Raw genomic sequence first — 26,284 nt, 5'->3', positions numbered from 1 at the left:
GATCTTGGGGTGTGTCAGCTCACTCACACATAAAGACATCCACCCAAGTGGGTCTTGAAAGGGATGGAGGCCTTGTGAGAGGAATATGTCGTTCTTCTGGACCCATTTCATCCTGGTTCCAGTTTTCAGACAGAGATGGATTTGGCCACTGGGTAGATGACGTGGGAACTGGAAACACAGTGGGCGGTTGTCTCCCTGTTGGTTCTGCTGGAGCTCTTAGAAAATTTTGACCTGCTCAGCAATGGTGTCCTTCTGGGCTGTCTGACAAAGATGGTCCCTGGCTTGGGTCCAGCTGGAGGATGTCTGCTGGACACTCCTGTCTTGCCTGTCAAGGTCCCATCATCACTGCCAGATTAAACCCTTTGGAGGCAGTCCCTGTTGTTGTTGTTTAGTCGTTTAGTTGTGTCCAGCTCTTCATGACCCCCTGGACCAGAGCACGCCAGGCACTCCTGTCTTCCCCTGCCTCCCGCAGTTTGGTCAAACTCATGCTGGTGGCTTCAAGAACACTGTCCAACCATCTCTTCCTCTGTCGTCCCCTTCTCCTTGTGCCCTCTATCTTTCCCAACATCAGGGTCTTTTCCAGGGAGTCTTCTCTTCTCATGAAATGGCCAAAGTATTGGAGCCTCAGCTTCAGGATCTGTCCTTCCAGTGAGCTCTCAGGGCTGATTTCCTTAAGAATTGAGAGGTTTGATCTTCTTGCAGTCCATGGGACTCTCAAGAGTCTCCTCCAGCACCATAATTCAAAAGCATTAATTCTTCGGCAATCAGCCTTCTTTATGGTCCAGCTCTCACTTCCATACATCATTACTGGGAAAACCATAGCTTTTACTATATGGACCTTTGTTGGCAAGGTAATGTCTCTACATAGAATTTCAGAATTGTAGAGCTGGAACGGGTCACAAGGGTCATCCAGTTCAACCCGTTGCAATGCTGGAAACTTTTGCCCAACTGGGACTTGAACCCACGACTCTTGAGATGAAGAGCCTCTTGCTGTACCCACTGAGCTATCCCAGCTCTCAAGTATCACAGTAGTGTAGTCGAGGTAGTTTGGCAGTCTTCCCCCAAGAAAAAAAACCAGAGATCTGCGTCCCCAGCAATCAAAATGCAATTGTCTTGCTGCTCTATCTTGTATCTAGTATTGTCTACACTGGCCGGCAGCAGCACTAGCTCTCCGCGGGAGATGCTGCCTGGTGGGACCTTCTGCATTCAGAGCAAATGCTATGTTGCTGAGCTTCGGCCGTTCCTTTTAGGACCCCCCCCCCCCAAAAAAAAGCCAGAGCTGCCAAATGGGGGCTGTCGCACTTCGGGGGCTGGGCTGGCCTGGCTTCAGGAAAAGGCACCTTGGGGAGCGATCCTCAGTCCGCAGAAGGACCGGGTGGCCGACCCAGCCCTCCCCACGCGGCCCCCACGACCCTCCCGGTCGCCTCCAGCGAAAAAAGCACCCAAAAGATGCTGCAGTGGGTGGGACCAGGCCGGAGGCCATCCCCCCCCCAACCATACGGTCCCCCGCAAGGGGATCCCGGCGCCTACTAGGCTAGCCCCGCTGGCCTCTCTCCCAGGGGCACTCTGCACATGCTCAGAGTCGCCCGTTGCGCGATGAGCCTACGGGCTCAGCTCCAGCCAAGAAGCCCTGCCCAGCGCGGAGTCCCCGCCCACCCTCCTGCTAGCCGGCCGGCATCTGCCGGGAGAGCAGAGGAGGGAAGCCGAGCCGGGCTGAGCAGGATGCCGGACGGAGCCTCGCAGCCTCTGCAGCCGCCGCGCCGCCAGGTGAGGCCCCGCCCCGCTCGCACACCTGGCCAGGACCGCGCGGGGGCGAGGCGGGGGCTGCGTCACGCTTCCGGGGCTCCTCTGCGGGGGGTGCGGGGGAGGCGACAGTTAGCAACCCCCGGGCGATCGGATATTTGCAAGGGTCCTCCCTCCCGGCCCTCTCGCCCCCTGCCCAGACTGGCAGCCCAGGACTCCTTGGCTCGCTGGGTGGCCCCGCCAGGCGCACGGCCCGGGAGGCCGCCGGAGGGTCCGGCACAGCGTGCCCTGCCGAGTGGCAGCGACAGGTGAGGCGGAGACTTCCGACCCGGAGCCCCTCCGTCTCTAACCGGCATGCCTGCCGTCTCTAGCTCCGGGGACAAGCGGGGGGGGGGGTCCCCTTCCATGCTTTCTGCCCTGCCCAGCTGGGCTGGCTGGAGCTACCAGCCGCTCCAAAAATTAAATTTGGAAACATGCCCAAATGCAGGAATCTGTAAACAAATATCATTGCAGAATATCATAAATCGCAGAAGACTATAAAGATTAAATATTTTTATTTGCCACTTAGAAAAGCTGTTATCCACCAATATTGTTGCTGTATCTGCTTTTTTTCTAAATTCAATTGATGCCTAATTTCCCCTTCTATCTCCGTCATCTCTTAAACTAATCACTCCAGGAAGCTTCTGCATCAAGACTTCCAAATTTTTGCTCAGCGCTCTTTTCTAATTACTGGCACCTTATTTCTCCATTTTAGTGCCAATTAACATATTGGCAGTAACTGTTAAATTCTGTATCAATTCCTTATTCTTGATTTGTTCCTCCAAATGTTCCAATAAATCTCTTTAAAAGAGTATTGGCAGGATTATTGTAATAATCTGCAGTTTTGTAAGAGTATATATTAAAAGTAGATGAATAAATGAGCAAATTATGTTAATTTGGATATGCAGAAGATATTAAAAATAAATTTAAGGAACCGAAGAAAGAGGGGGAAGGAAGTCAAGTTTTGAAAAGTTAAGATGATTGTAAAATTAGTGAAATGTATAAACCTGAAAAGGATAACTAAAATAATGATAACAAAACTCTTTTTAAAGAGTTACCAATGAAATTGTTAATCTCTTTTTCCAAAATCTTTAATTTAATGGGCGTATGCGTTTCATTATCCACAACTCCCAACATTTACTATCTCTCCTGGTATATATTTTATTCAGTCTCTGTGATGTCTCATGTGCCACAGGTAAAAGCAGTTTAGAATGGTTTTATCTTATGTTGACGTTGAGGAATTGCAATGGTCCCAAATTAAAGATTGCCTGCCCAACTTTCATCCCATTTCTCTCAAAATTTGTACCGTATTGTAAATTTAAGGTACATAATCTTGGGATAAAAGAAAACACTTTAAAATAAAATGTAAGAAAAGAACAGCCTGCTGGATCAGGTGAACAGGGACTCATCTAGTCCAGCATCCTGTTTTAGGGGGCAGGGACATCCAGATTCCTGTGGGAAGCCTGTTACAAGCAGAACCTGAACTCATTCTGCCCATCTGTGACTCCCAGCAAGCACTTACTGCTCTGACCATGAAGGCAGAGCTAAGCTATTATGACTAGTAGCCATCGCTAGCCCTCTCACGAATTTGCCTAATTCTCTTTTAAAGCCATGTAAGGTTTGTTTTGTTTGGTTTTAATAATATTTTTTATTAATTTTAACATATAAATTATAAAATGTACCACAAAACTTATCACTTATACAATCTTTTTAGACTTCCATCAGCACCTCTGATGATCCACCATTTTAACCACCTCTTATGCATTTCTTAACTTTATATTGCCTTTACATCTCTTAACAAATCATCCTTCCCCTTCTCCATTTTTACAATACTTCCAATAATACTCCTCACAGAACTTCTTGCAACCCTACAAACGTCATCTGTTCTTCACAATTACTTTTCAAATAGTCCGTAAATTTACTCCAGTCTTCCGTGAATTTCTGGTTGCTCCAGTTTCAAATCCTTCCTGTTAGTTTATCTAATTCTGCATAGTTCATTAACTTCATCCTCCATTCCTCAATCGACGGTAACTCTTCTTGCTTCCATTTTTGGGCCAATAATATTCTTGCTGCTGTTATTGCATATAAAAAGAACTTACATTCCTTTCTCAAATCTACAGTTCTGTGATTCTGTGACACAGTATCCCAAAGACAGTCATAATTGTTCTTCAAAAGCCATTGATGTGCCTTCCATTGTTATCATGGGCGTAGCCAGGATTTATGTTGGGGAGGGGACAGGATACCCACCCATCCTATGTTTGGCTCTGTCTAGCAGATTCGGAATGAAATCTCTCAGCAACACTTGCTTAAAATTACTTTCTTTTGAACCCAAGTACTCAGAAAAATCTGTCAAAATTTTTCTACAATTTCTACTTTTAGTTAAGTATTTTTATTTATTTACTTGGTTTGGGGAGTCGGGGTGTACGGCTACGCCCATGATTTTTATTCCTTCTCATGTTTCCTTCTGTTTAACTTTTTGGCTGTCGTTGGATTGGACCCATTTCAAAAACTTCACTCAGGGTTTTATAAAGTATAATCACGTTCTTATCCTACCCGATTAGCCACTTGACCTACAATCTTAAATTCCTCGTTAAAAATAAAGGATTAAAGGAAAATCTGCCCTTGATATTATATTCTTTCAATCACCCCAGACATCTTAAGCTGCTTCAGTTCAGTGCGTTTGCCTCGCTGTCGATCAATTTCCTTTTTTTTCTTTTGGGCCATACCCTGGAAGTAATTGTTGCCAGTGGAGTCTTAGCACAACCATGTTCTAAGATGAACCACTGTGTTGCATAGGTGACTTTCAGTGACTGGGCACTTAATGTGAAATGTCTTGTTTTATAAATCATTGCTATACAGTATTAGGAAATTTATATTGTTCTATTTGGTGCTCCTCAGTTGTGTGTCGCATGCAGAATGTTATTGTATGTTGAAAACCAAATAAATAAGGAAACATCCTTATTTTCTGAATGTTTCTGGGTCTTCCCTCAGCTTCAAGGCCGGGTCTTGATCCTGACGGTCTGTGCTGCTGGAATTGGGGGCACATTCCAGTATGGATACAACCTCACCATCATCAATGCCCCAACCACAGTAAGTCCTTACCTGACAACACTTACCCCAGTTTCCCCAAATGTTAGTAGAGACCAGGCCATCTCTGTTTAGAGGGTTCTAGGGTTGTCACGTCTGTTGATGAAGCATTTTTCTTTCCTGGGGTTATATTTACAGTGGTACCTTGGTTCTCAAACTTAATCCCTTCCATAAGTCCGTTCCAAAACCAAAGCGTCCCAAAACCAAGGCACAAACCAAAGCATGCTTTCCCATAGAAAGGAATACAAAATGGATTCATCCATTTCAGACTTTTAAAAACAACACCTAAAGCAAATATTTAACATGCATTTTACTATCTAATGAGACCATTGATCCAGAAAATGAAAGCAATAATCAATGTAAGGTAAAGGTAAGGGGATCCCTGACCATTAGGTCCAGTCGTGACCGACTCTGGGGTTGCGGCGTTCATCTCGCTTTACTGGCTGAGGGAGCCAGCGTACAGCTTCCGGGTCATGTGGCCAGCATGACTAAGCCGCTTCGGGCGAACCAGAGCAGCGCACGGAAACGCCGTTTACCTTCCCGCTGGAGCGGTACCTATTTATCTACTTGCACTTTGACTTGCTTTCGAACTGCTAGGTTGGCTATAAAATAAGTAAGACTGCATTGTAGATGGTAAAAATTAAAACTATTTTTTTTTCTTACCTGCATTGATGATACTCATTGTTTGGATGGGGGCCTCTAATCCATTTCCGCAGTCACACAATCAATCAATCAGTCAGTAGCTGAACTGGGTTCCACACAGTCACAAAAACAAATTAACCTAAAAAGCCTCAAAAACAAAAACGCAAAATAAGTAGCAAAAACAAAAGCGCCAAACCTAATCCGTTCCAGAAGTCCGTTTGACTTTCGAAATGTTCGAAAACCAAGGCACAGCTTCTGATTGGTTCAGGTGCCCCAGAAACAGTAGCTGACAGCTGCATTGGACATTCGGCTTCTGAAAAAGGTTCGAAAACCGGAACACTTCCGGGTTTTCGGTGTTTAAGAACCAAGGTACCACTGTACTTGCCCTGTGATCCTGTTAACTTGCCACGGGTTCACAGACTGAGGCAGCAAGTGGGGCTGGCCCCCTCTCTCAGCATTTTTTCTTTTAGGGTGCCGTGAAGCCGGACAGAGAGAGGTTTCTTTCCTTAGGGGTGAATGTAATTTTTCGGGAAGGCTCCCTTGCTCTTGTGTGTTTTGTACGCCTCCCCTCCTGAGTATTTTGCAGCGTGTTGGCCGTTTCTGCATCCTCACTTTCCTCCTCTGGGTGGCATATGTGGCTCACCGCCCTGATTTTGCCACAACAACAGCCTTGCGAGGTAGACCAGGCTCAGCGAGAGCGACTGGTGCAAGGTGACCGTGAGTGGGATTTGAGATTTGAACCTGGACGTCTCTCCTCCCCATCCAGTACTCACCACATTAGGTCTTGGGAAAATGATATGTCGCATGCAGCACCTGCAGAAAAACCGTTGTCTGTTTTCTCCCAACGTGACTTCAGCCTTTTCACATTTCAGTACATCCAGAGCTTCACAAATGAGACGTGGCTGGAGCGGACGGGCAGCCCTCTGGAGGGGAAGGTGATCACCCTGATCTGGTCCTCTGTGGTCTCCATCTATCCTTTGGGGGGGCTCGTGGGAGCCCTCCTCGCAGGCCCCATGGCCATTAAGCTGGGAAGGTGAGGAGGCGCCTTATAGATTTGTGCTTCAATGGGCTAAGACTCACAACCATTTTCAGCTGCTGACGCCCCATGGGGGACCCGGCCCTGTGTCAGTCTGTTGGTGGAGGGCAGGGCCAGATTTAGGTCAGATGAGGCCCTAAGCGACTGAAGGTAATGGGGCCCTTCATATGTCCAGCTGTCCTTTGTCAACAGCAAATGGTTGCTGTTTTTTTGTGTTGAATACTGTATTTTTCGCTCTATAAGACGCACTTTTACCCCTCCAAAAATTAAGGAGAAATGTGTGCGCGTCTTATGGTGCACACCGATCCCTTTTGCTCTCCTGGCTTCGCTTCGCTGTAGAGGCGCTGTGCAGCTTTCCCTCTCTGCGCAGCGCCCCTTCAGCGAAGTGGGAGGAGAAATGGAAGGGGCCCCATTTCTCCTGCCGCTTCGCTGAAGGGGCGCTGACCAAAAGGGAGAGATTTTATTTTCTTGTTCTCCCCCTCTAAAACTAGGTGCGTCTTATGGTCTGGTACGTCCTATAGAGCAAAAAATACGGTATATGCTATATGGTAATTTATGGACCTAATAGGTATCCAAAGCCATTTGCACATAACAAAATATGTATTTTATCAATGTAATTTTAAAAAATGTTTTCATTAGCCATAACAACATATCAAAACATATCATATTCATTATTTTCTCCCCTTTTTCCCCACCCCCCTCAAACCCTCCCTCTCCTCCCCCAAAGACTTCCCTCAGCTCCTCTCTGTAATTACAAAGTAATTGTTGAACTGAAACACAATTAAGAATTTTGGAAATGTACATCCAGGTTTTGCTTTTTTTCCTTTAAATTTTTGGGGGGCACCCAAGAGAGTGGGACCCTTGGCTATAGCTTGTTTAGCTTATAGAGTGGTACCTCAGGTTAAGTACTTAATTCGTTCTGGAGGTCTGTTCTTAACCTGAAACTGTTCTTAACCTGAAGCACCATTTTAGCTAATGGGGCCTCCTGCTGCCGCCGCGCCGCCAGAGCACAATTTCTGTTCTCATCCTGAAGCAAAGTTCTTAACCTGAAGCACTATTTCTGGGTTAGCGGAGTCTGTAACCTGGAGCGTATGTAACCTCAGGTGCCACTGTACGTAAATCCGGCACTGGTGGAGGAGTGGGGGTGGCTATTACAGAACTCTTGCCGCCTTGGTTTTAGACGTTGGAACTTTTTACGGCCACCGTCTCAGTGCCTCAATTTATCAGTTACATGTAATTAAACCAGTTATTAAACGGAAACGAATCCTGTTCCAATCAACCTAGCCTGATTCCAAATGACCTGGGTTGTTGTTGTTGTTGTTTTTTGGGGGGGTGAGTATTGGCAAAGCCCAGGTGAGAGATCTGGGTCCTGGTCCCAGTACAGCCCACTCACTGTGTCTTTCTCTGCTTGCTTTGGATGATAGCTGTGGAGTTCACCCAAAGTCCAAGAACCATTCTCACCCGCATAACCTCCTCCTGCCAAGACTGACATTCATCTCCCTGGGAAGAACTGGGCGTTCCAGGCAGCTTTTCCTTCTGCTTGGGGGGGCGGTGTGTGTGCGGGTGCAGCTGGTTTTATGAGCCAGGGAAGGGCAGGGCCAGGAACTGCTCCCTTGGGCCTTGGCACTGATCCTGAAGGGAGAGGGGGCTGTTAGGGTTGACCAAGGCAGGGGGTGTCACATGGAGGTCAGAACTTAGTGTTGACCAAGGAAAGTCACTGCATGAGGGGAGTAGCGCAGGGGTGTGATGTGCATCCTCATTATGCCTGAACTGGCCTCCTGAGTCCTTTTGTTATGTACTGAGTTGAATAGGATCCAGAATGCAGCAGTCTGATTGGTCCTAGAACAATAGGATCCAGAATGCAGCAGTCTGATTGGTCCTAGAACAATAGGATTCAGAATGCAGCAGTCTGATTGGTCCTAGAACAATAGGATCCAGAATGCAGCAGTCTGATTTGGTCCTAGAACAATAGGATCCAAAAGGCAGCAGTCTGATTGGTCCTAGAACAATAGGATCCAGAATGCAGCAGTCTGATTGGTCCTAGAACAACAGGATCCAGAATGCAGCAGTCTGATTGGTCCTAGAACAATAAGATCCAGAAAGCAGCAGTCTGATTGGTCCTAGAACAATAGGATCCAGAATGCAGCAGTATGATTCGTCCTAGAACAATAGGATCCAGAATGCATCAGTCTGATTGGTCCTAGAACAATAGGATTCAGAATGCAGCAGTCAGATTGGTTCTAGAAAAATAGGATCCAGAATGCATCAGTCTGATTGGTCCACAGGAGCCACCCAATCCAGCTCCAGGTGGAAGGGAATCCACAACCTGATTGGCCTACAGCAGAATCCCGGAATTAGCCAATCACGTGGGGCCCATTGTGTAAATAATGTACAAAAGGCAGACATTCTGGGGGAACTTCCATTCCTCCTCACCACTATGAGCTGAATAAAGAGCATGAAATCCACTCTCGACTCCGAGTATATTTCACCTTTTATCCCTCTTTCTTTCTCCGAAGGAAGAAATCTTTGCTGCTGAACAACTTGTTTGTGGTCTTGGCTGCGGTGTTGGTGGGATTCAGCCAAATGGCCAAATCCTTTGAAATGATCTTGCTGAGCAGATTTCTTGCAGGAATCAATTCCGGTAGGTAAGGAGGAGCGGGTGAGTTCAAGGTTCCCTACAGGCCACACCACTGAAAATGGGGAGTGTGTGTGAATCTGGAAAGTGTCTAACCAACTGAAGGATAACCAGGCAGCCCTTAAGTCTTCAGTCAAGGGATCCATGTCAGCAGATCTTTCTCTGCCAGTTCTTTGTCATCCCAAGAAACAGGGCCAACTGGGAGGCTGCAGGGTTCTGTCCTAGGCCTGATGCTTTTCAACATCTTAATAAATGGCTTGGATTGAGGAATGGAGGGGATGCTTATCAAATTTGCAGATGGCACCAAACTGGGAGGGGTAGCTAATGCCACAGAAGACAGAATTGGGATTCGATATTCCCTGAAAACAGATTGGAGAACTGAGCCAAAACTAACAAACTTAATTTCGATAGGGACCAATATAAAGTTCTACACTTAGCAAGGAATAATCAGGGGCACAAATATAGGATGGGGGACAGCTGGCTTCACACCTGTGCACGATTTAGGGATCTTAGTAGACCACCAGCTTAATGCGAATTAACAGTGTGATGCAGCAGGGGGGAAAAAGTGCTATTTTAGGCTGCATCAACAAAAGTATAGTGTCCAGATTAAGGGAAGTAATAGGTAAAGGTAAAGGGACCCCTGACCATTAGGTCCAGTCGTGGCCGACTCTGGGGTTGTGGCGCTCATCTCGCTTTATTGGCCGAGGGAGCTGGCGTACAGCTTCCGGGTCAGGTGGCCAGCATGACTAAGCCGCTTCTGGCGAACCAGAGCAGCGTACAGAAACGCCGTTTACCTTCCCGCCGGAGCAGTACCTATTTATCTACTTGCACTTTTTGACGTGCTTTCGAACTGCTAGGTTGGCAGGAGCAGGGACCGAGCAACGGGAGCTCACCCCATGGCGGGGATTCGAACCGCCGATCTTCTCATCAGCAAGTCCTAGGCTCTGTGGTTTAACCCACAGTAGTCGTGCTCTGTTCTTCCTTGGTCAGACCACATCTGGAGTACCGTGTCCAGTTCTGGGCACCACCATTTAAGAAGGGTATTGACGAGTGGGAAGGTGTGTAGCCGAGGGGCGACCAAGATGATCAAGGGTTTGGAAACCAGGCCTTATGAGGAACGGTTGAAGGAGTTGGTTATGTTTAGCCTGGAGCAGAGACGACAGAAGGGGCATGATAATTGGCTGGATGTAAGGAAAGCAAGCAGTGGGGGGGGGGGGCTGGGAGGCAAGTGCTTCCCTCACGTTTGAACATTCCTAGAGCAATAAACAAAGTTGATAGTTTTGGGGCACGAGAGTGAAAACATTAGGACGAGGTGCGAGGCTGGTGGGGTGAGTTTGGGCAAAGGTTAGAACGTGGAGAAAGTTACTGTTGTTTCTGCAGGCTGTGGAATAAACAAATGTCATCTGACCAGTCCCAGCCGGTCTGGAGTCTCTCTCTGTGTGTGCGTGGGGGGGAAGGACGAACCACTATAGATTGGAGCACTGCCACATTCCTGATCCTTGTTTGTCTCTCCTCCTGGCCAGGCGTGAGCATGAACATCCAGCCCATGTACCTGGGAGAGAGCGCCCCCAAGGAGCTCCGTGGAGCCGTGGCCCTGACGTCTGCATCCTTCACGGCCCTGGGGTTGGTGATGGGACAGGTGGTTGGACTGAGGTGAGGCTGAAAGGGGCATCCTGGGGAAGATACCATCCTCTTTCCATCCTGCTAAAAAAAAGACAAAAGAAATCCTCAAGGGCACAGCATACCTCTGCATCTCTTGCAGCAATCCTGGCTACTTGGCCCCATAATGATCTGCAGAATTTTGCCCAGAAAACTACCGTATTTTTCGCTCTATAGGACGCACTGGACCACAGGTTGCACCTAGTTTTTAGAGGGGGAAATCAAGGGGGGGAATTATTCCCCCCCCCCCACAGCCCCAAAGAGCAAAGAAGCCAAGACAGCGAGCAGGATCCATCCTGCTTACAGTCTTGGCTTCTGCCATAGCCGCGCAACCTCTCCAGCCAGGAGAGGCTGCGCAAGGCTAAAGAGGCCAAAACAGCGAGCGGAATGGATCGCGCTCACTTCCTTGGCTTCCTCTTTAGCCTTGCGCAACCTCTCCAGCCAGGAGAGGCTGCGCAAGGCGCAAGGCTATGGCAATTCCCCCACCTCCCGCAAAAGCCCACAAGAGCTGTGCACCCTTTAAGGAGCAACCAGCTCCTGCGGGCTTTTCTATGAGGAGGGAGAAGGGACTGACTGGCCATGTCAGTCCCTTTTCCCTCCTGGGGAAAAGCCCCCAAGAGCCGCCCGAAGCTTGTGTGCGGCTCTTGGGGGCTTTCCTGCCTGCCTCCCCCCTGCATTTGCTCCACAGGACGCACAGACTTTCCCCCTTAGTTTTTAAGAGGGGGAAAGTGCGTCCTATGGGGCGAAAAATACGGTACTTGGATGCTGAGCAGCTACATTAAGCCCTTCCTGGGGCACAGAGAAAGAAGCTGGGGTGGGGCTAGTATTAGGATTATGCGGGGCTGCTTTCTGCTGAGTCTGACCCTGGCTCCATCTAGCTCAGCATTGTCTACACGGACTGGCAGCAGCTTTCCAGGGTTTCAGGCAGAGAGTCTCAAACCTACCTGGACATGCCATTCAGGATTGAAATCGGGGCCTTCTTCCTCTGAGCTGCAGCTCTTGCCTTCTATTATTTCTTTATATGGGGTTTTAATGTGTTAAGTTGCTTTGGGGGCACTGTTCTGTGTGCGAGAAGTGACAAACAGACATAAACAGAAAAAGTAAATGCGTACATTCGACTCGACGAGGCCCAAACTGCCGGCTCAGAAAGGTTCTGCTCACACAATTCTGTCTTTTTAATACAGAGAAATTTTAGGAGCAGAGGAAAGCTGGCCTCTCCTCCTGGCCAGCAATGCAGTGCCTGCTCTGATCCAGCTGGTCTTGCTGCCCTGGGCCCCAGAAAGCCCCCGGTACCTATTGATCGACCGAGGAGATGAAGAATCTTGCATCTGTGGTGGGTGTGCTCAGTGCTTCTCCTTGCTTTTTAAAAAAACCCAGCTCAGGAAAAACTGCCTTCTGGTTCTCCTGTTGCATCGAATTCCTTAGTTGCTTCCATTCCAAAGGCTCTGAGTTCCAGTCTGGCCTGGTCTTGATGCAAAAGGGCAGGCTTCACCCTGTATAAATAATCACTACTCGTGTATGTTTAAGGCAAGGTTCCCCAAACTTGGGTCTCCATCTAATTTTGGACTACAACTCCCATCATCCATGACCACTTGTCCTGCTAGCTGGGGATGATGGGAGTTGTAGTCCACAAACAGCTGGAGACCCAAGTTTGGGAAACCCTGGTTTAAGGGAAGATCCGTAGGGGATGGTGCATGGTTCCTCCCATAGGAGAAAGCAGATTCACAACAAGAGCAGCTTGAGCTGTTTCCTGTACCCCTGTCGTTTGTGAGCTGCCTTCCTAATTTGCTTTCAAGCTCACCCCAAGCTCAAGGAGCTCAACAGGTGCTCAGAGTATGTTTGGAATCCCTAATAAAACTCTGAGCATCTCCTGGAGTTTGACCGCTCCATCTTCATGCTTGCAGCCCTGATGTTGCTCCTCTTGCCTCTTCCAGCTTTGCAGAAGCTGCGGGGCAGCGACGACCTGGGCGGGGAGATGAAGGAGCTCCTGGCCGAGCAGGCGGCCCTCCGAGGGGTGACAGCCAAGGCCCCCTGGGAACTCTTCAGGGACCCGGCTGTGCGGTGGCAGCTCATCACCATCATCTTCCTCAGCAGCGCCATGCAGCTCTGCGGCAACGACTCTGTGAGTGACTGGGAGAAGGCAAGGGGGGAATCAGCTTGAGAGTATTGGCAGGGTTGTGGGCAGTGGCATAGCATAGAGCTGGTTGCCACGGGTGCAAAATTGTTAGGGGTGCAACATTTCAACCAGGAAGTGACCTCTCCAGACAATGGAACAACTCATCTCTGCAGCTGAGATCTCCCGGGCGACTCAGACACCCGAATGTGCATGAATACTCCACCTGTTTCCCTCCACGTGGCCCCGGGCACTGGCAACCTACGCTATGCCACTGATGAGGGGGGTGCCAGTTCAGGTCTTTAGCCGGGGCCAGGCAGGAGCTACCCAAAAGTGCCAGGCTCCAGAAGCAGAGAGACCCTTCTGGTGGGCTTGTCAAAGGCGTTATGAGCCAGGCTGGACTCTGGGGGGATTTGGCCGTCCTTGACCCACACAGCACAGGTCTGGGGGTTGTGTAAGAACAGGAGGGGACGCGGGTGGCGCTGTGGGTTAAACCACAGAGCCTAGGGCTTGCCGATCAGAAGGTCGGCGGTTTGAATCGCCGTGACGGGGTGAGCTCCCATTGCTCAGTCCCTGCTCCTGCCAGCCTAGCAGTTCGAAAGCACGTCAAAGTGCAAGTAGATAAATAGGTACCACTCCAGCAGGAAGGTAAACAGTGTTTCTGTGCGCTGCTCTGGTTCGCCAGAAGCGGCTTAGTCCTGCTGGCCACATGACCCGGAAGCTGTACGCTGGCTCCCTCGGCCAGTAAGCGAGATGAACACCGCAACCCCAGAATCGGTCACGACTGGACCTAATGGTCAGGGGTCCCTTTACCTTTTTAAGAAAAGGAGGTGCTCTTTGGAGAGGTGCTTGCAAAAATATGCTCACCCCTACCACCACCCGCTGTCCCTTCTTCCCCTCCTGAGTGCTGCCTCTCGTTCCTATGTATGTGTCTGCAGCGAAACCAGAGCTCTGCAGCTCTTCATTCATCCTTCCTCCATCTCCCTTTGTGTCCCCCAGATGTACTCCTATGCCTCGACCGTTTTCCAAGAGGCCGGGATCCCTTACGACAAGATCCAGTACAGCATAATCGGCACAGGCAGCTGCGAGCTGATCACCGCCATGACTTGTGTGAGAATCTCTGCTGCCCTTCAGCAGCAACCCGCTTCCTTCTGCTGCTCCCCCCCCCCAAATACTGGGCTGTCCGATAGGCAGCGACGGAGAGCGCTTGGACCCTTTGCTTTGTGGGGGGTGGGTGTCTCTGAGCGGTGAAGTGGGGAGCCATTTCTGGGGGAGGGGGAGCTTCCGGACGGGGGTGGGAGTCTGCCTTCTCTCTCACACCCAGTTCTGTTCGCCTCGCCTCAAAATGGGTAGTGTTGAGCTGGGGAATGTTCAGAAATGGGCAGCCAGGGTGATGAAGGGGGTGGAGCGATAAAAGGTTGCAGCGCTTTAAAGAGACAAGGCCGAGAAGAGGGACATGATGGAACTGCATAAGTTTCATGTGGTATGGGGGGAAATGGAAAGAGGGAGAGATAAAGTGACTCTCTTGTTCATAGCTAGCTGTGAAACTCAGGACAGACCAAGGGAAGAACTTTGAATCCATCCTGCTAGCAGAAAGCAGGGGTGACAGGGTGTGTGTGTGTGTGTGTGTGTGTGGTGTCTGCCTGCAGACCCATCAAATGGCCTCCCCTCCCCTCCCTCCTTTTATTTTTTACAATGAAGAGTGTTAACCAGGATTTGAGTGTGATTCTGGTCCGACTGCACTGGCTACCAATTAGTTTCTAGGCCCAATTCAAAGTGCTGGTTTTGACCTCTAAAGCCTTAAACAGCTCAGAGCCGCAATACCTTAAGAACTACCTCCTTCTATATGAACGTACCCAGACCCTGAGATCCTCTTCTGAGGCCCTCGTTCGTGCGCCTCCTCGAGAGGTCCGGAGGGTGGCAACATGAGAACGGGGCCTTCTCTGCAGTGGCTCCCCGACTGTGGAATGCTCTCCCCAGGGAAGTTTGCCTGGCGCCTTCATTACACACCTTTAGCAAAAATGTTCCTTTTTAACCAGGCCTTTGTTTGATCTGTTTGTGTAGTGTGTTGTTGTTTTTATTCTGGTTATGTATATTGTGATTTTTTCTGTGAACCTCCCTGAGACCTCCAAGTATAGGGTGGTATATGAACTCAACAATAACAATACAAATAATAATTAGATCTGCCATGAGACCAACTCCCCGTTGCTTTGGGGCAGGCTTAGCGTGAGAGTCCTCCTGGCGGTAACTTCCCTTTTGTTGCTTTTCTCCAGAATCTGATCATTGAGCATGTCGGACGAAGGAAGCTGGTGATTGGCGGATACAGTCTCATGTCTGTGTGGGCCATTGTCTTCATGGTGGCCCTGTCTCTGCAGGTAACAGAGCTCTTGAAGGAGAGGCTGAGCAGGACCCAAATATGAGTCCGACTCTGTGGAATGGGTTTTAATGGGTAAAGGTAAAGGGACCCCTGACCATTAGGTCCAGTCGTAGCCGACTCTGGGGTTGCGGCGCTCATCTCGCTTTATTGGCCGAGGGAGCTGGCAAACAGCTTCCGGGTCATGTGGCCAGCATGACTAAGCCGCTTCTGGCAAACCAGAGCAGCGCACGGAAACGCCGTTTACCTTCCCGCCAGAGCGGTACCTATTTATCTACTTGCACTTTTTGGCGTGCTTTCGAACTGCAAGGTTGGCAGGAGCAGGGACCGAGCAACGGGAGCTCACCCCGTCACGGAGATTTGAACCACTGACCTTCTGATCAGCAAGTCCTAGGCTCTGTGGTTTAACCCACAGCGCCACCCGCGTCCCTTACCTTTAATGGGTAGGAGAGGATATATTAATAGCAATTTATCCCTCCAGGTGCTCCTGTGTCTGCTGAACAGAGTTTAAAGTTCCATCCTTAGGCATTAATGTGTGTTTTCCCCCACTTTCTTTTTCTTTCCTTCTCTTTCATCACTTTATTTCCTGTAACTGAAATGATTTAAATAAAATGTTAATAATAAAATGTTCCACGCTTGGGAGAAAAATTGAGGCAAGTCAGAGTAGACTGCGAAGCCTTCTTTTAATTACGTCCAGCTATGAAGTGAACTGGCTCCCCCTTCTCATTTGCCCCGCTTAACCAAGAAATCAGACAACTGTGGATGTAAGCTTAAAACAGGATTTACTTATGCATAGTCTTTGCACTGGTTCTCAGCCACAGCAGCAGTAAAATTGTGCAGGTTAAATACTTTCATTCACAGTAGAAACAGTCTCAGGCATGATTTGTCAAAGAAAGAGAGAGGGTGGGAGAGGAACAGGAAATTACATAGCCCTCCCAGGAGAGGAGGGGAAATGACATCACACAGAACTCTCTTCCAATGACATCTCTATGGGCTGAGTGTTTGCCTATCAGTAATACAGTTCTGTGGTCATTTGCTCCTAAACTTATGAATGAGCAAGAATTGTTGGATTTTGACTGCAGTTTCCCACACAATTTTCCACTAACCCCTTTGCCTTTGTGAAATATACTCGGAGCCGAGTGTGGATTTCATGCTCTTTATTCAGCTCATATATACATTATTTACACAATGGGCTTCACGTGATTGGCTAATTCTGGGATTCTCCTGTAGGCCAATCAGGTTGCGGATTCACTTCCACCTGGAGCTGGATTGGGTAGCTCCTGCGGACCAATCATACTGCTGTATTGTTCCAGGACCAATCAGACTGCTGCATTCTGGACCCTATTGTTCTAGGACCATTCAGACTGCTGCCTTTTGGATCCTATTCAACTCAGTACATAACACTTTGCCTTCTTGGATTTGCAGGACCAATACAGATGGATGCCTTACCTGAGCATGTCCTGCATCTTCGCCTACATCCTGAGTTTTGGAATTGGGCCAGGTGAGTCGGAACGGAGCGGACTCCCTCCCTGGAAAGCTGTGCTTTGGGGCACTCAGGTCCAACCTGAAACGAGCAGGCACGCACATCAACATGACGTGGGTGTTTTGTTTGGAAGCCTTAGCATCCATGAGGACTAGATGCTTGTTGATGGAGATTCTCAGTTTGGTGCCCAAAGCAATTGCTATGGAGACACTCCAAAGAGAAGGCGAGTACAGCAGAAACTGAGCAAGCGATACTGGAGGAGCCTCATTTCCCTCCACTCTGTTGTGCTCAACACCCTCCCGTTGAAGATTTATTTCTTTAAAGCAGGCTTTCTCAAACTCAGCCCTCCAGATGTTTTGAGACTACAGTTCCCATCATCTCTGACCACTGGTCCTGCTAGCTAGGGATCATGGGAGTTGTAGTCCCAAAACATCTGGAGGGCTGAGTTTGAGGAAGCCTGCTTTAAAGCCTCTCGCCATTAACACACCCACACAATCTGGATAGATGTTAGTGTCCTGCCATTGCATCTTGACCCTTGCAGCTCCAGAGAGAAAGTGATGAAAAATATGTTTGATTTGCCTAGCCGGCGTGACGGTGATTATGCCCATGGAGATTTTCGACCAGGTGTCTCGCCCAGCTGCCTGCATGATCTGTGGTTCTCTGCTGTGGCTCAACTTGTTCCTGGTGGGCATGGTGTTTCCTTTCCTTGTGGTAAGCGAACTCCGTCCGTCCGACTGCCATGCTGGGTTGAACCATGGGTCAATGCTGTTGGGACAGGATAGGAAGTGGGAGAGACTCATTTGAAGCCACCACTCCTCTTTTCTGTCCCATTTCGATTTGCATTGCAATCCTACCGTATTTTTCGCACCACAGGACGCACCGGACAATAGGACGCACCTTGTTTTAGAGGGGGGAGAACAAGAAGAAGAAAAATCTCCCCCTCTCTGCCCAGCGCCCCTTCAGCGAAGTGGCAGGAGGTGCTGCGCAGAGAGGGGGAGCTTTTTCCCCCTCTTGTTTTCCCGCTCTAAAACAAGGTGCCGTTTAAGGTGCATTCAGGCGGCTACCTTGGAAGCCTGGAGAGCGAGAGGGGTCGGTGCACAACGACCCCTCTCGCTCTCCAGGCTACAGGTTCCTTTCGACCTGCTCTTTGGAGCCAGCGGGGGGAAGCCCACCACCAGCCCCAAAGAGCAGGTCAGGGAGCAGCAGAAAGGTGCAGCGGAGAGGCTGCTGCCATAGACACGCGTCACCTCTCCAGCCGGGAGAGGGTAGCGGGGCTATGGCGTCTTCGCTCCATAGGACGCACACACATTTCCCCTTCATTTTAGAAGGGGAAAAAGTGCGTCCAACCTAGCAGTTCGAAAGCACATCAAAGTGCAAGTAGATAAATAGGAACCACTCCAGTGGGAAGGTAAACGGCGTTTCCGTGCACTGCTCTGGTTCACCAGAAGCAGCTTAGTCATGCTGGCCCCATGACCCGGAAGCTGTACGCCGGCTCCCTCGGCCAATAAAGCGAGATGAGCGCCACAACCCCAGAGACGGCCACGACTGGACCTAATGATCAGGGGTCCCTTTACCTTTTATATATATATATATATATATATATATATATATATATATATATGCAGGTTTTGGTGTCCTCGGGTGTCTTCCCGTGTAAAAGTTGGGGTGTCTAGGCGACGTTTCGACGAGGTCTCACTCGTCATCTTCAGGCTGGTGCTTTCGGCTTCTTGTTACTGGAACAGAGCAGGATCTCAGTGTTTGAGTTCCTATAAATACTGTAGAGGGGGTGTGGTGTATAGCCTCCAATGTTCTGGGCAGAGAGGAAGTTCCCAGGCTAGTGTGCCTTTTCTTCTTTTGTTCCTTAATTACTTGAGAGATATCTTGAGTGATTTCTTGAGTGATATCCTGAGTACCACTTAGGTGGGTCATTAGGTGTGGATTAGTTGTTAAAGTCTTTGTGTCTTGACCTCTTGAACTTTGTGAAGAGTTTTCCTGAGAAGATGGCTGTACTGTACTTAGTTGTGCTCTGGCTTGGCTTCGTGTATAGGGGCGAGCTGTGGTTTTGTGGCTTGTGTCAGCCAGATCTGTGTAGGGATTGCAGGGGGGTGCAGCATCCGGAGGTGCCACCATGGATTGGCTACTGGATGGTGTCTGTAATTCATCTGTGGAGAGGGTCTGGGTTTGGGTCTGGTGTGGTTGATTGGTGTTGGCGTTCTGTGTGCCTCTGGATCTGGTGTCAGTTTTTGTGGGGAGGGCTAATTTCCAGATGTCTGGCAAGCGGGATGTGTCGTCACGCTTGTTCATGTTGTGAGGGTGTTTCTCTATCTCGATGGCTTCCATGATTATTCTCTTGTGGTGATGTTCCGTGTTAAAGAGCAATTTGGAATCTGCAAAATTAATTTCGTGTCCTGTTTCTTTCATGTGTTGGAAAAGAGAGGAAGTTTTTTCTTCTTTTTTGACGGCATTCTTGTGTTCTGCGATACGTGCATTTATTCGTCTGTTTGTTTGTCCAATGTACGTGGCTGGGCAGACTTTGCAGGGTATTTCATAGATCCCTTGGTTTTCCAACTGGATTTTATCCTTGGGGTTTCTGAGGATATTGGCTATTTTTTGGTTGGTGCAAAAGGCTGTTTTGATATTGTGTTTATGGAGGATTTTGCTAATTTTATCTGTAGTGCCCTTGATATAAGGGAGGAGGGCCATGCCATTGTTTTCTTCTGTGTCTTGGTTTTTGGGGGGAGATCCTGCTCTGTTCCAGTAACAAGAAGCCGAAAGCACCAGCCTGAAGATGACGAGTGAGACCTCGTCGAAACGTCGCCTAGACACCCCAACTTTTACACGGGAAGACACCCGAGGACACCAAAACCTGCATTCCTGTACCCGTGAAAATCTACGAAAGCAAATATATATATATATATATATATTTTTACAATTTAAAATACTCATTGAAACATCCTTAAAATATCAATGATTTTCCTTCTCTTTGCATGGTTCATTTTGCATATCATAAATCCCTGCATATTTTACAAAAACTAAACCATTCAGTATTCCATTATTGCATCCATCAAAACCTATTTACACTGTTGAATTTATCTTAATGCTACCAACATTTTAAAGTGTACACAATTTCTATATTTTAAGTCTGCAAGGTGCCATTCTTCTTTAGTTGGGACCTGGATCGTTTTCCATTTTGGGGCTAACAAAACATAGGCCGCAGTAGTGGCACACATAAATAACCTTTTGGGACACGTGGGAATTTCAGTCTGAATTATCCCCAAGGAAAAGGACTGTCTAGCTCAGGCACCCCCAACCTTTGGCCCTCCAGATGTTTTGGACTACAATTCCCATCATCCTTGACCACTGGTCCTGTTAGCTAGGGATGATGGGAGTTGTAGGCCAAAACATCTGGAGGGCCGCAGGTTGAGGGTGCCTGGTCTAACTCTAATCCTCTTTTGAAGCAGTCTAAGTTGGTGGCCAGGGACGCGGGTGGCACTGTGAGTTAAACCACAGAGCCTAGGACTTGCCGATCAGAAGTTTGGCGGTTCGAATCCGCGCGACAGGGTGAGCTCCCGTTGCTCAGTCCCTGCTCCTGCCAACCTAGCAGTTCGAAAGCACGTCAAAGTGCAAGTAGATAAATAGGTACCGCTCTGGCGGGAAGGTAAACGGTGTTTCCATGCGCTGCTCTGGTTTGCCAGAAGCGGCTTAGTCATGCTGGCCACATGACCCGGAAGCTGTACGCCGGCTCCCTCAGCCAATAAAGTGAGATGAGCGCCGCAACCCCAGAGTTGGCCACGACTGGACCTAATGGTTAGGGGTCCCTTTACCTAAGTTGGTGACCATCAGGACCGCAAATGCAAATCCTTAAGTAGCTACCATTGCAGACACTTTGGGTGGGAGGGAGTCCCAGAGCAAACTGAGCAGCACCAGAGGGGACTGTTCAGAAAAGTTTGAGTCTGTGTGCATCACGGACAAACTGAAGGCCTCTCCTTCTCTCTCCCCTCAGGAAGGCCTTGGCCATTACTGCTACGTCCCCTTCTTCACCGTCTGCGTCTCTGCTGCCCTCTATGTCGCTTTCTTCCTCCCCGAGACCAAAGGGAAATCCTTTCTGGAAATCTCTGAGGAATTCAACAAACGGAACTTCAAAGCGCAGACTCATGAGGAGTCCAGGAGCCTTTCTGAGGAAACAAAGTCCACTATGTTGTAGCCCCCGGAGGATGGAGGAGAACGACAGGGACACGGGGAGAGAAAGTTGGTTTTGTGCCACCAGGCAGATCTATCCCTCCACACACACACCTGCACCCCCAAATTCCCAGTACGGGGTAAAAACTGCAGCTGAAGCCAGTTTAGAGTGGGGAGGTGGGATGGAACATTTTCTGTTTCTCAATTACTGATTTGCGCATTAAAAGTCCTGTACGGAAATGTCCACTCCCAAGATTTTTAGTGGGTTTTCAGTTTTAGAATTTCTTATACATTGTATAAGAAATAATGCCCAGAGTCTGGAATTTGAACCCTAAAATTTCATTTCTGACCATCAGCTGCCAGGCTTGGTCAGTTAGAGGGAGCAGCGCACTACAGTGGTACCTCGGGTTACATACGCTTCAGGTTACACACGCTTCAGGTTACACACTCCGCAAACCAAGAAATAGTGCTTCAGGTTAAGAACTTTGCTTCAGGATGAGAACAGAAATCGGGCTCTGTCGGTGCGGTGGCAGCAGGAGGCCCCATTAGCTAAAGTGGTGCTTCAGGTTAAGAACAGTTTCAGGTTAAGAACAGACCTCCAGAACAAATTAAGTACTTAACCCGAGGTACCACTGTATTCCAGGGTGTTTCTTTGGGGACGATTTTCTAAACATGAAATTGATTCACGAGGAGGGAAAACCCACCTGCGCTGTAATCGATGCCCAAATGTATTCATAGCCAAATGTATTGAGAAGGTTTATTTAGGAGAAACCCACAAACCCCACCCCCACCCCCAATCTACGAATGGGTTGCCTCTTTAACATGTATTAACATGCCTGGGGCATCTTTTTTTGACTGAAAGTGTGTTAAAATATAGAAACTATTCCGCAAATCCTTGCTAGGGATCCTTCTGAGAAAAGTCCTGGCTACTTCACTCCGAGTTTAAAAAGTGAATTAATACGGAACCTTGAAAGAACTTCCATCGTGCGCTGGATTCTTTTTTTATTAAGCGATCGTGGTAGATTTTCCTCCTTTAAGTTTGCTTGAGCTATTCTGCCAGTGTCCCACCCCCACCCCCTGAGCTGTGCCAAGGGACTGGGGGGGGCGGTAAGGATGCTTTATTTTCTCTTTCTAGAAATTTCCCTCTTGTGCTCTGTAGGTGTTGCGTGGGCTGGATCCTCCTGCTGGTTGGACAGGGATATCTTGCTTTAGCTGCCTGTTACTGCTGCTTTGTTGAGCTCCTCCGCAAGTTCTCTGAGCGGTAGCCGTGCCTGTAGTGCTCCCGTGTGGCCACCCGGAATAATTTCTCCTCCTTTCTTCACTCAGAGCAGTAACTACCTCAAATAACTCTTGCTTGTGCCTCTCTGCCTTTGGATTTCCTTTAATTTCGTCGCTAGATTTGTTGGGTTTTTATATACGAGCCACCCAACCTTTTCACTGTTTTATGGTACAAAACAACCTTTGATGATTCCCAGACTTTTGATTTCGGTGTCAGTCCCACAACTGCCCTGCCAATAGCCAGAAGAATCGTGATGTATCTCTGTAGCTGTTAGTTTTCTTGACGATGTGCTTCAGAGACTGGCTGAAGCCTGCAGACTGAGCGGAGGTGTCCCTCTTTTAGCTGCCATGATGGTGACAACATTGGTCTCTCTCTTTCTCCAGCTTCTTCTGGGATGGTCATGCTGCCAGTGTTTCTTCTCCCTGCCTCCCTTGGCTCTCGCTCTTTTGCTGCTCCTTCTGCTGTTTCCCAGCAGGCATTAAAACCTTGTCCCGCCTTTCAAAGGTGGCATCATTTTCATTTGACAAGTCCCATGTCAGGACAATCATATAGCTAGAATCACAGATTGGTAGGAGTTGCAAGAGATCACAGTGGCCATTTAGTCCAACCCCCCTGCAACGCAAGGATCTCAGCTAAAGCATCCATGACAGATGGCCATCCAACCTCTGCTTAAAAACCTCCAAGGAAGGAGAGTCCACCACCTCTCGTGGAAGTCTGTCAGAAAGTTTTTTCCTAATGTTTAGTCGGAATCGCCTTTCTTGCAACGTGAAGCCATTGGTCCGAATCCTACCCTCCACAGCAGGAGAAAACAAGCTGTTCCCTCTTCCATGTGACAGCCCTTGAGATATTTGAAGATGGCTATCATATCTCCTCTTAGTCTCGTCTTTTCCAGGCTCCAACATACCCAGCTCCTTCAACCGTTCCTCATAAGGCTTGGTTTCCTTAGGAGCTACTGACTGTACAATGCACATTATAGTCTGAAATGCCGGAACGGTCCCTATTCCCATTGGATCCCATTGGATTCAAGTATTACTGAGGTAGCTTCAGAGATCCTACCACAGTAAGGTATCCACCACCGTGCACCAATAAGGCTGGAGGTGGTGGGGAGAAACTGCTCCAAACAAGGCCGGGGTGGGGTGGGAGTGTTAAATCATGGCTCCTTGCCTCAGAATTCTCTGAGAAAGTGCCTTGTGGGCCATGGAATCATAGAATTGTGAAGTTAGAAGGGACCACTAGGGTCGTCTGGTCCAACCCCCTGTAATTCAGGAATCTTTTGCCCAATGTAGGACTCCAACCCACGACCCTGTGATAGAGACTCATGCTCCACTGACAGAGCCTTGACTGCTTTCATCGCCCCCCTCTCCTACTGATGTCTCTGATCCCCGATTTCAGGATCCAGGAGGGAGTGGAGTTTGTTGAGATGATGGGAGGCAGCCATCTTTGTATACCAGGTGGAGGCTCGTTACCTTATCGAATGCCTTTTCCTGCCACAGGGCATATTCGTCTGCATGTCTGCTACAGCCTTAGCAAGGCAGCTGCCTCTCCCGAACCTGTTCTGCTTGCGGGGCCACGCCAAAGAAAAATCACAGAAGCAGCAAGGCAGCTTCGTTGGCGCACATTATTTAATAAACACTGTAGAGGTTAGAGCTTTTGCAAAATGCAAACATGAAAAAGTGTTGGTTTCATTATGTGTGTGAAGGAAATAATGAAATCCTGGCAAGACAAGGGCATGGAATAAATTTATGAAAAAATATATAAATAAAACTATTTCTTTGGACTGAGCAACATGGACTGATGTATCTTCTGTGCCAGTGAAGATTTTAAGAAAATCTGCGAAAACCCTTTTTGTAGTGCTGGTTAATGACAGTATACGCAGTTGCACCTTGGTTTTCGAACAGCTTAGTTCTTGAACGTTTTGGCTCCCAAACGCCGCAAATCCAGAAGTGAGTATTCTGGTTTGCGAACGTTCTTTGGAACCTGAACATCCGACTCAGCTTCTGCAGCTTCCAACTCCTCCTGCAGCCAATCAGAAGCCGTGCTTTGGTTTCTGAATGTTTTGGAAGTCGAACGGATATATATACAGATTCCATTTGACTTCCAAGGTACAACTGTATATGGGAAGCATATAGGGGGTCAGTGGCTTGGTGTCTCATGTGGCCCCTAACACGCCAAAAGAGGATAGGATGGGGAGCCAGATGCTGTCGAACTCCCGATTTCCAGCAGGTAACAGGGAGGTTTCCTTGGGCTTTAGATGGATCCTCTTTTCCCGTCTACCATTTCCTCTGTTAATCTTGACCCCAGATAAACTCCCGCCTCTTCTTGCCATAGGCAGTTGACATGTAATCGTTTAATGCAGCATTGCAGGCGGATGGAGGGAAGTCCAGGTTTAGTCATTGCCTGCTCTAGATAATGGATTACCAGTTTGGGTAATTGATTACCATCTCTCTCGACAGAACGTGAAAGGGATCTGTTCTCTCCAACGGCCGGGATATTATTGTTGTGAGTTGTTTGGGGTCGGGGGTGAGGGTGCATGATGCCTGAGTCCCTTCTAATTCCTGGTTCTACCAAGAGTTAAAATCTAATGGAGGGTCCCATTGGTGAATTTGCGAGGTGAGGACCATAGTTATCCCCATAGTTATTCCTTAGTATAAGAAAGAAAGCTGCTCTGTGCTGGTATACCTGAAGGAGCGTCTCCACCACCATCATTCAGCTCTGAGGGCCTTCTGGCAGTTCCCTCACTGTGAGAAGTGAGGTTATAGGGAACCAGGCAGAGGGCCTTCTTAGTAGTGGCACCCACCCTCTGGAACGCCCTCCCATGAGATGTCAAGCAAATAAACAACTATCTGACTTTTAGAAGACATCTGAGGGCAGCCCTGTTTGGGGAAGTTTTTAATGTTTGGTGTTTTATTGTGTTTTTAATATTCTGTTGGGAGCTGGGGAGGCCTGGCTACATGGGCAGGGTATAAATAAGTAATAAATTATTATTATTATTATTGGCAAATGAGTGGGTCCCAGTAACTTGTGGTCAGTGGACTAGAGGGACTAGCCTAGTCCCCTAAATGCTCCTGGTAAATTAAGAGTATTAAAGCCTGATGCTTCCTTCCCAAAGCCCAGGAAGCTTCTGCCAGGCTTGGGGGGGAGGCATGATGCTCATTCATGCGATGTCAGGAGGTGGCAACCTCACACGTGCAATTTCACACACAAAGCCTCTCCCAACATCCGGAGGGGGGGGTTGTGGGCTCACGCCCACCTTCACCCACGCAGGGCTGTTTCCTTGGGCTGCGTCATTGCCTGGGCCAGCCAATCGGCTGGCTGCAGAGGTGGGGCTTGGGGATAATTTAAGGTCAGCGGGGCCCGAGAACCCCCCTTTCTCTCTTCGTTCCAGCTGCAGTTTCCCACCCACCCGCCCTCAAGGTTTTTCCTTTGACTTTGCTATGGACCTCGGTTGATCACCGCAAGGGGCCTGGTTGGAGCTTTTCCCATTTTGGCTAATTGGCATTGATTTTGAAGCCATTTGGTTTTTTCACCTACCTCGTAGCAAAACGTCACAACACCTTTGGTTTGGGCGGTTAAGCATTGGTAGGGGTATTATTATGCTGATGAGATGGGGGGGAGCGCCATCACCTCCCCCAAATGCTGAGGGGTAGTCTGGTAAAAGATTCCAGGGAGCGTTGCCTCGTCCGAAACCTATGGAGGCTAGGGCCTAAAGCGCACTCTCAGTGATGTGCATCTCAGGGGCTCCCCCTGTTGGAGTTAACCCCTCCCGGTCTTGTGCCGGATAGTCTGTTAGGACCAATGCCTAAAGCCAATACTGCTCTTACCTGTAATCAATAAAGTTGTGGCCAATATTTGCCCATTAACCTTAATTTTGGTGTCCTGTGTCTTTATTTCTATCCAACTGGGGGGGGGGGCGGGAATCGCCACGCAAACACCATTCTCCTTTACAAAGTGACATCTCTGGCTCTAACTGCTCCCCTATGAAAAAAATCCCTGCATGCCACTGGCCGGTAGTGAG

At 48.6% G+C, this 26,284-nt stretch overlaps 1 protein-coding gene across 1 annotated transcript; it reads left to right on the top strand.

The window, feature by feature from the left end:
* Nucleotides 1–1,497: 1,497 nt before the first annotated feature.
* Nucleotides 1,498–21,158, top strand: LOC309330874 (solute carrier family 2, facilitated glucose transporter member 11-like). The gene is made up of 12 exons (XM_081842801.1): nucleotides 1,498–1,767; nucleotides 4,774–4,872; nucleotides 6,384–6,544; nucleotides 9,064–9,188; nucleotides 10,706–10,835; nucleotides 12,026–12,174; nucleotides 12,776–12,963; nucleotides 13,954–14,064; nucleotides 15,228–15,329; nucleotides 16,754–16,829; nucleotides 17,395–17,522; nucleotides 20,815–21,158. Exons 1-12 carry the CDS (start codon nucleotides 1,573–1,575, stop codon nucleotides 21,013–21,015), a joined length of 1,665 nt encoding a protein of 554 aa, XP_081698927.1. The 5' UTR covers nucleotides 1,498–1,572; the 3' UTR covers nucleotides 21,016–21,158.
* Nucleotides 21,159–26,284: the final 5,126 nt, after the last annotated feature.

This window comes from Podarcis erhardii (assembly GCF_964252035.2).
Source record: "Podarcis erhardii genome assembly, chromosome: 15".
In the NCBI taxonomy this organism is placed as follows: domain Eukaryota; kingdom Metazoa; phylum Chordata; class Lepidosauria; order Squamata; family Lacertidae; genus Podarcis; species Podarcis erhardii.
This window is presented reverse-complemented; position numbering and strand designations above follow the sequence as displayed.

Coding starts and splice junctions, on each gene's coding strand:
- LOC309330874 (XM_081842801.1), top strand. CDS start 1,573: ATGCTCAGAGTCGCCCGTTGCGCGATGAGCCTACGGGCTCAGCTCCAG. Junction 6,545..9,063: donor ATGGCCATTAAGCTGGGAAG/GTGAGGAGGCGC, acceptor CTTTCTCCGAAG/GAAGAAATCTTTGCTGCTGA. Junction 10,836..12,025: donor GGACAGGTGGTTGGACTGAG/GTGAGGCTGAAA, acceptor TTTTTAATACAG/AGAAATTTTAGGAGCAGAGG.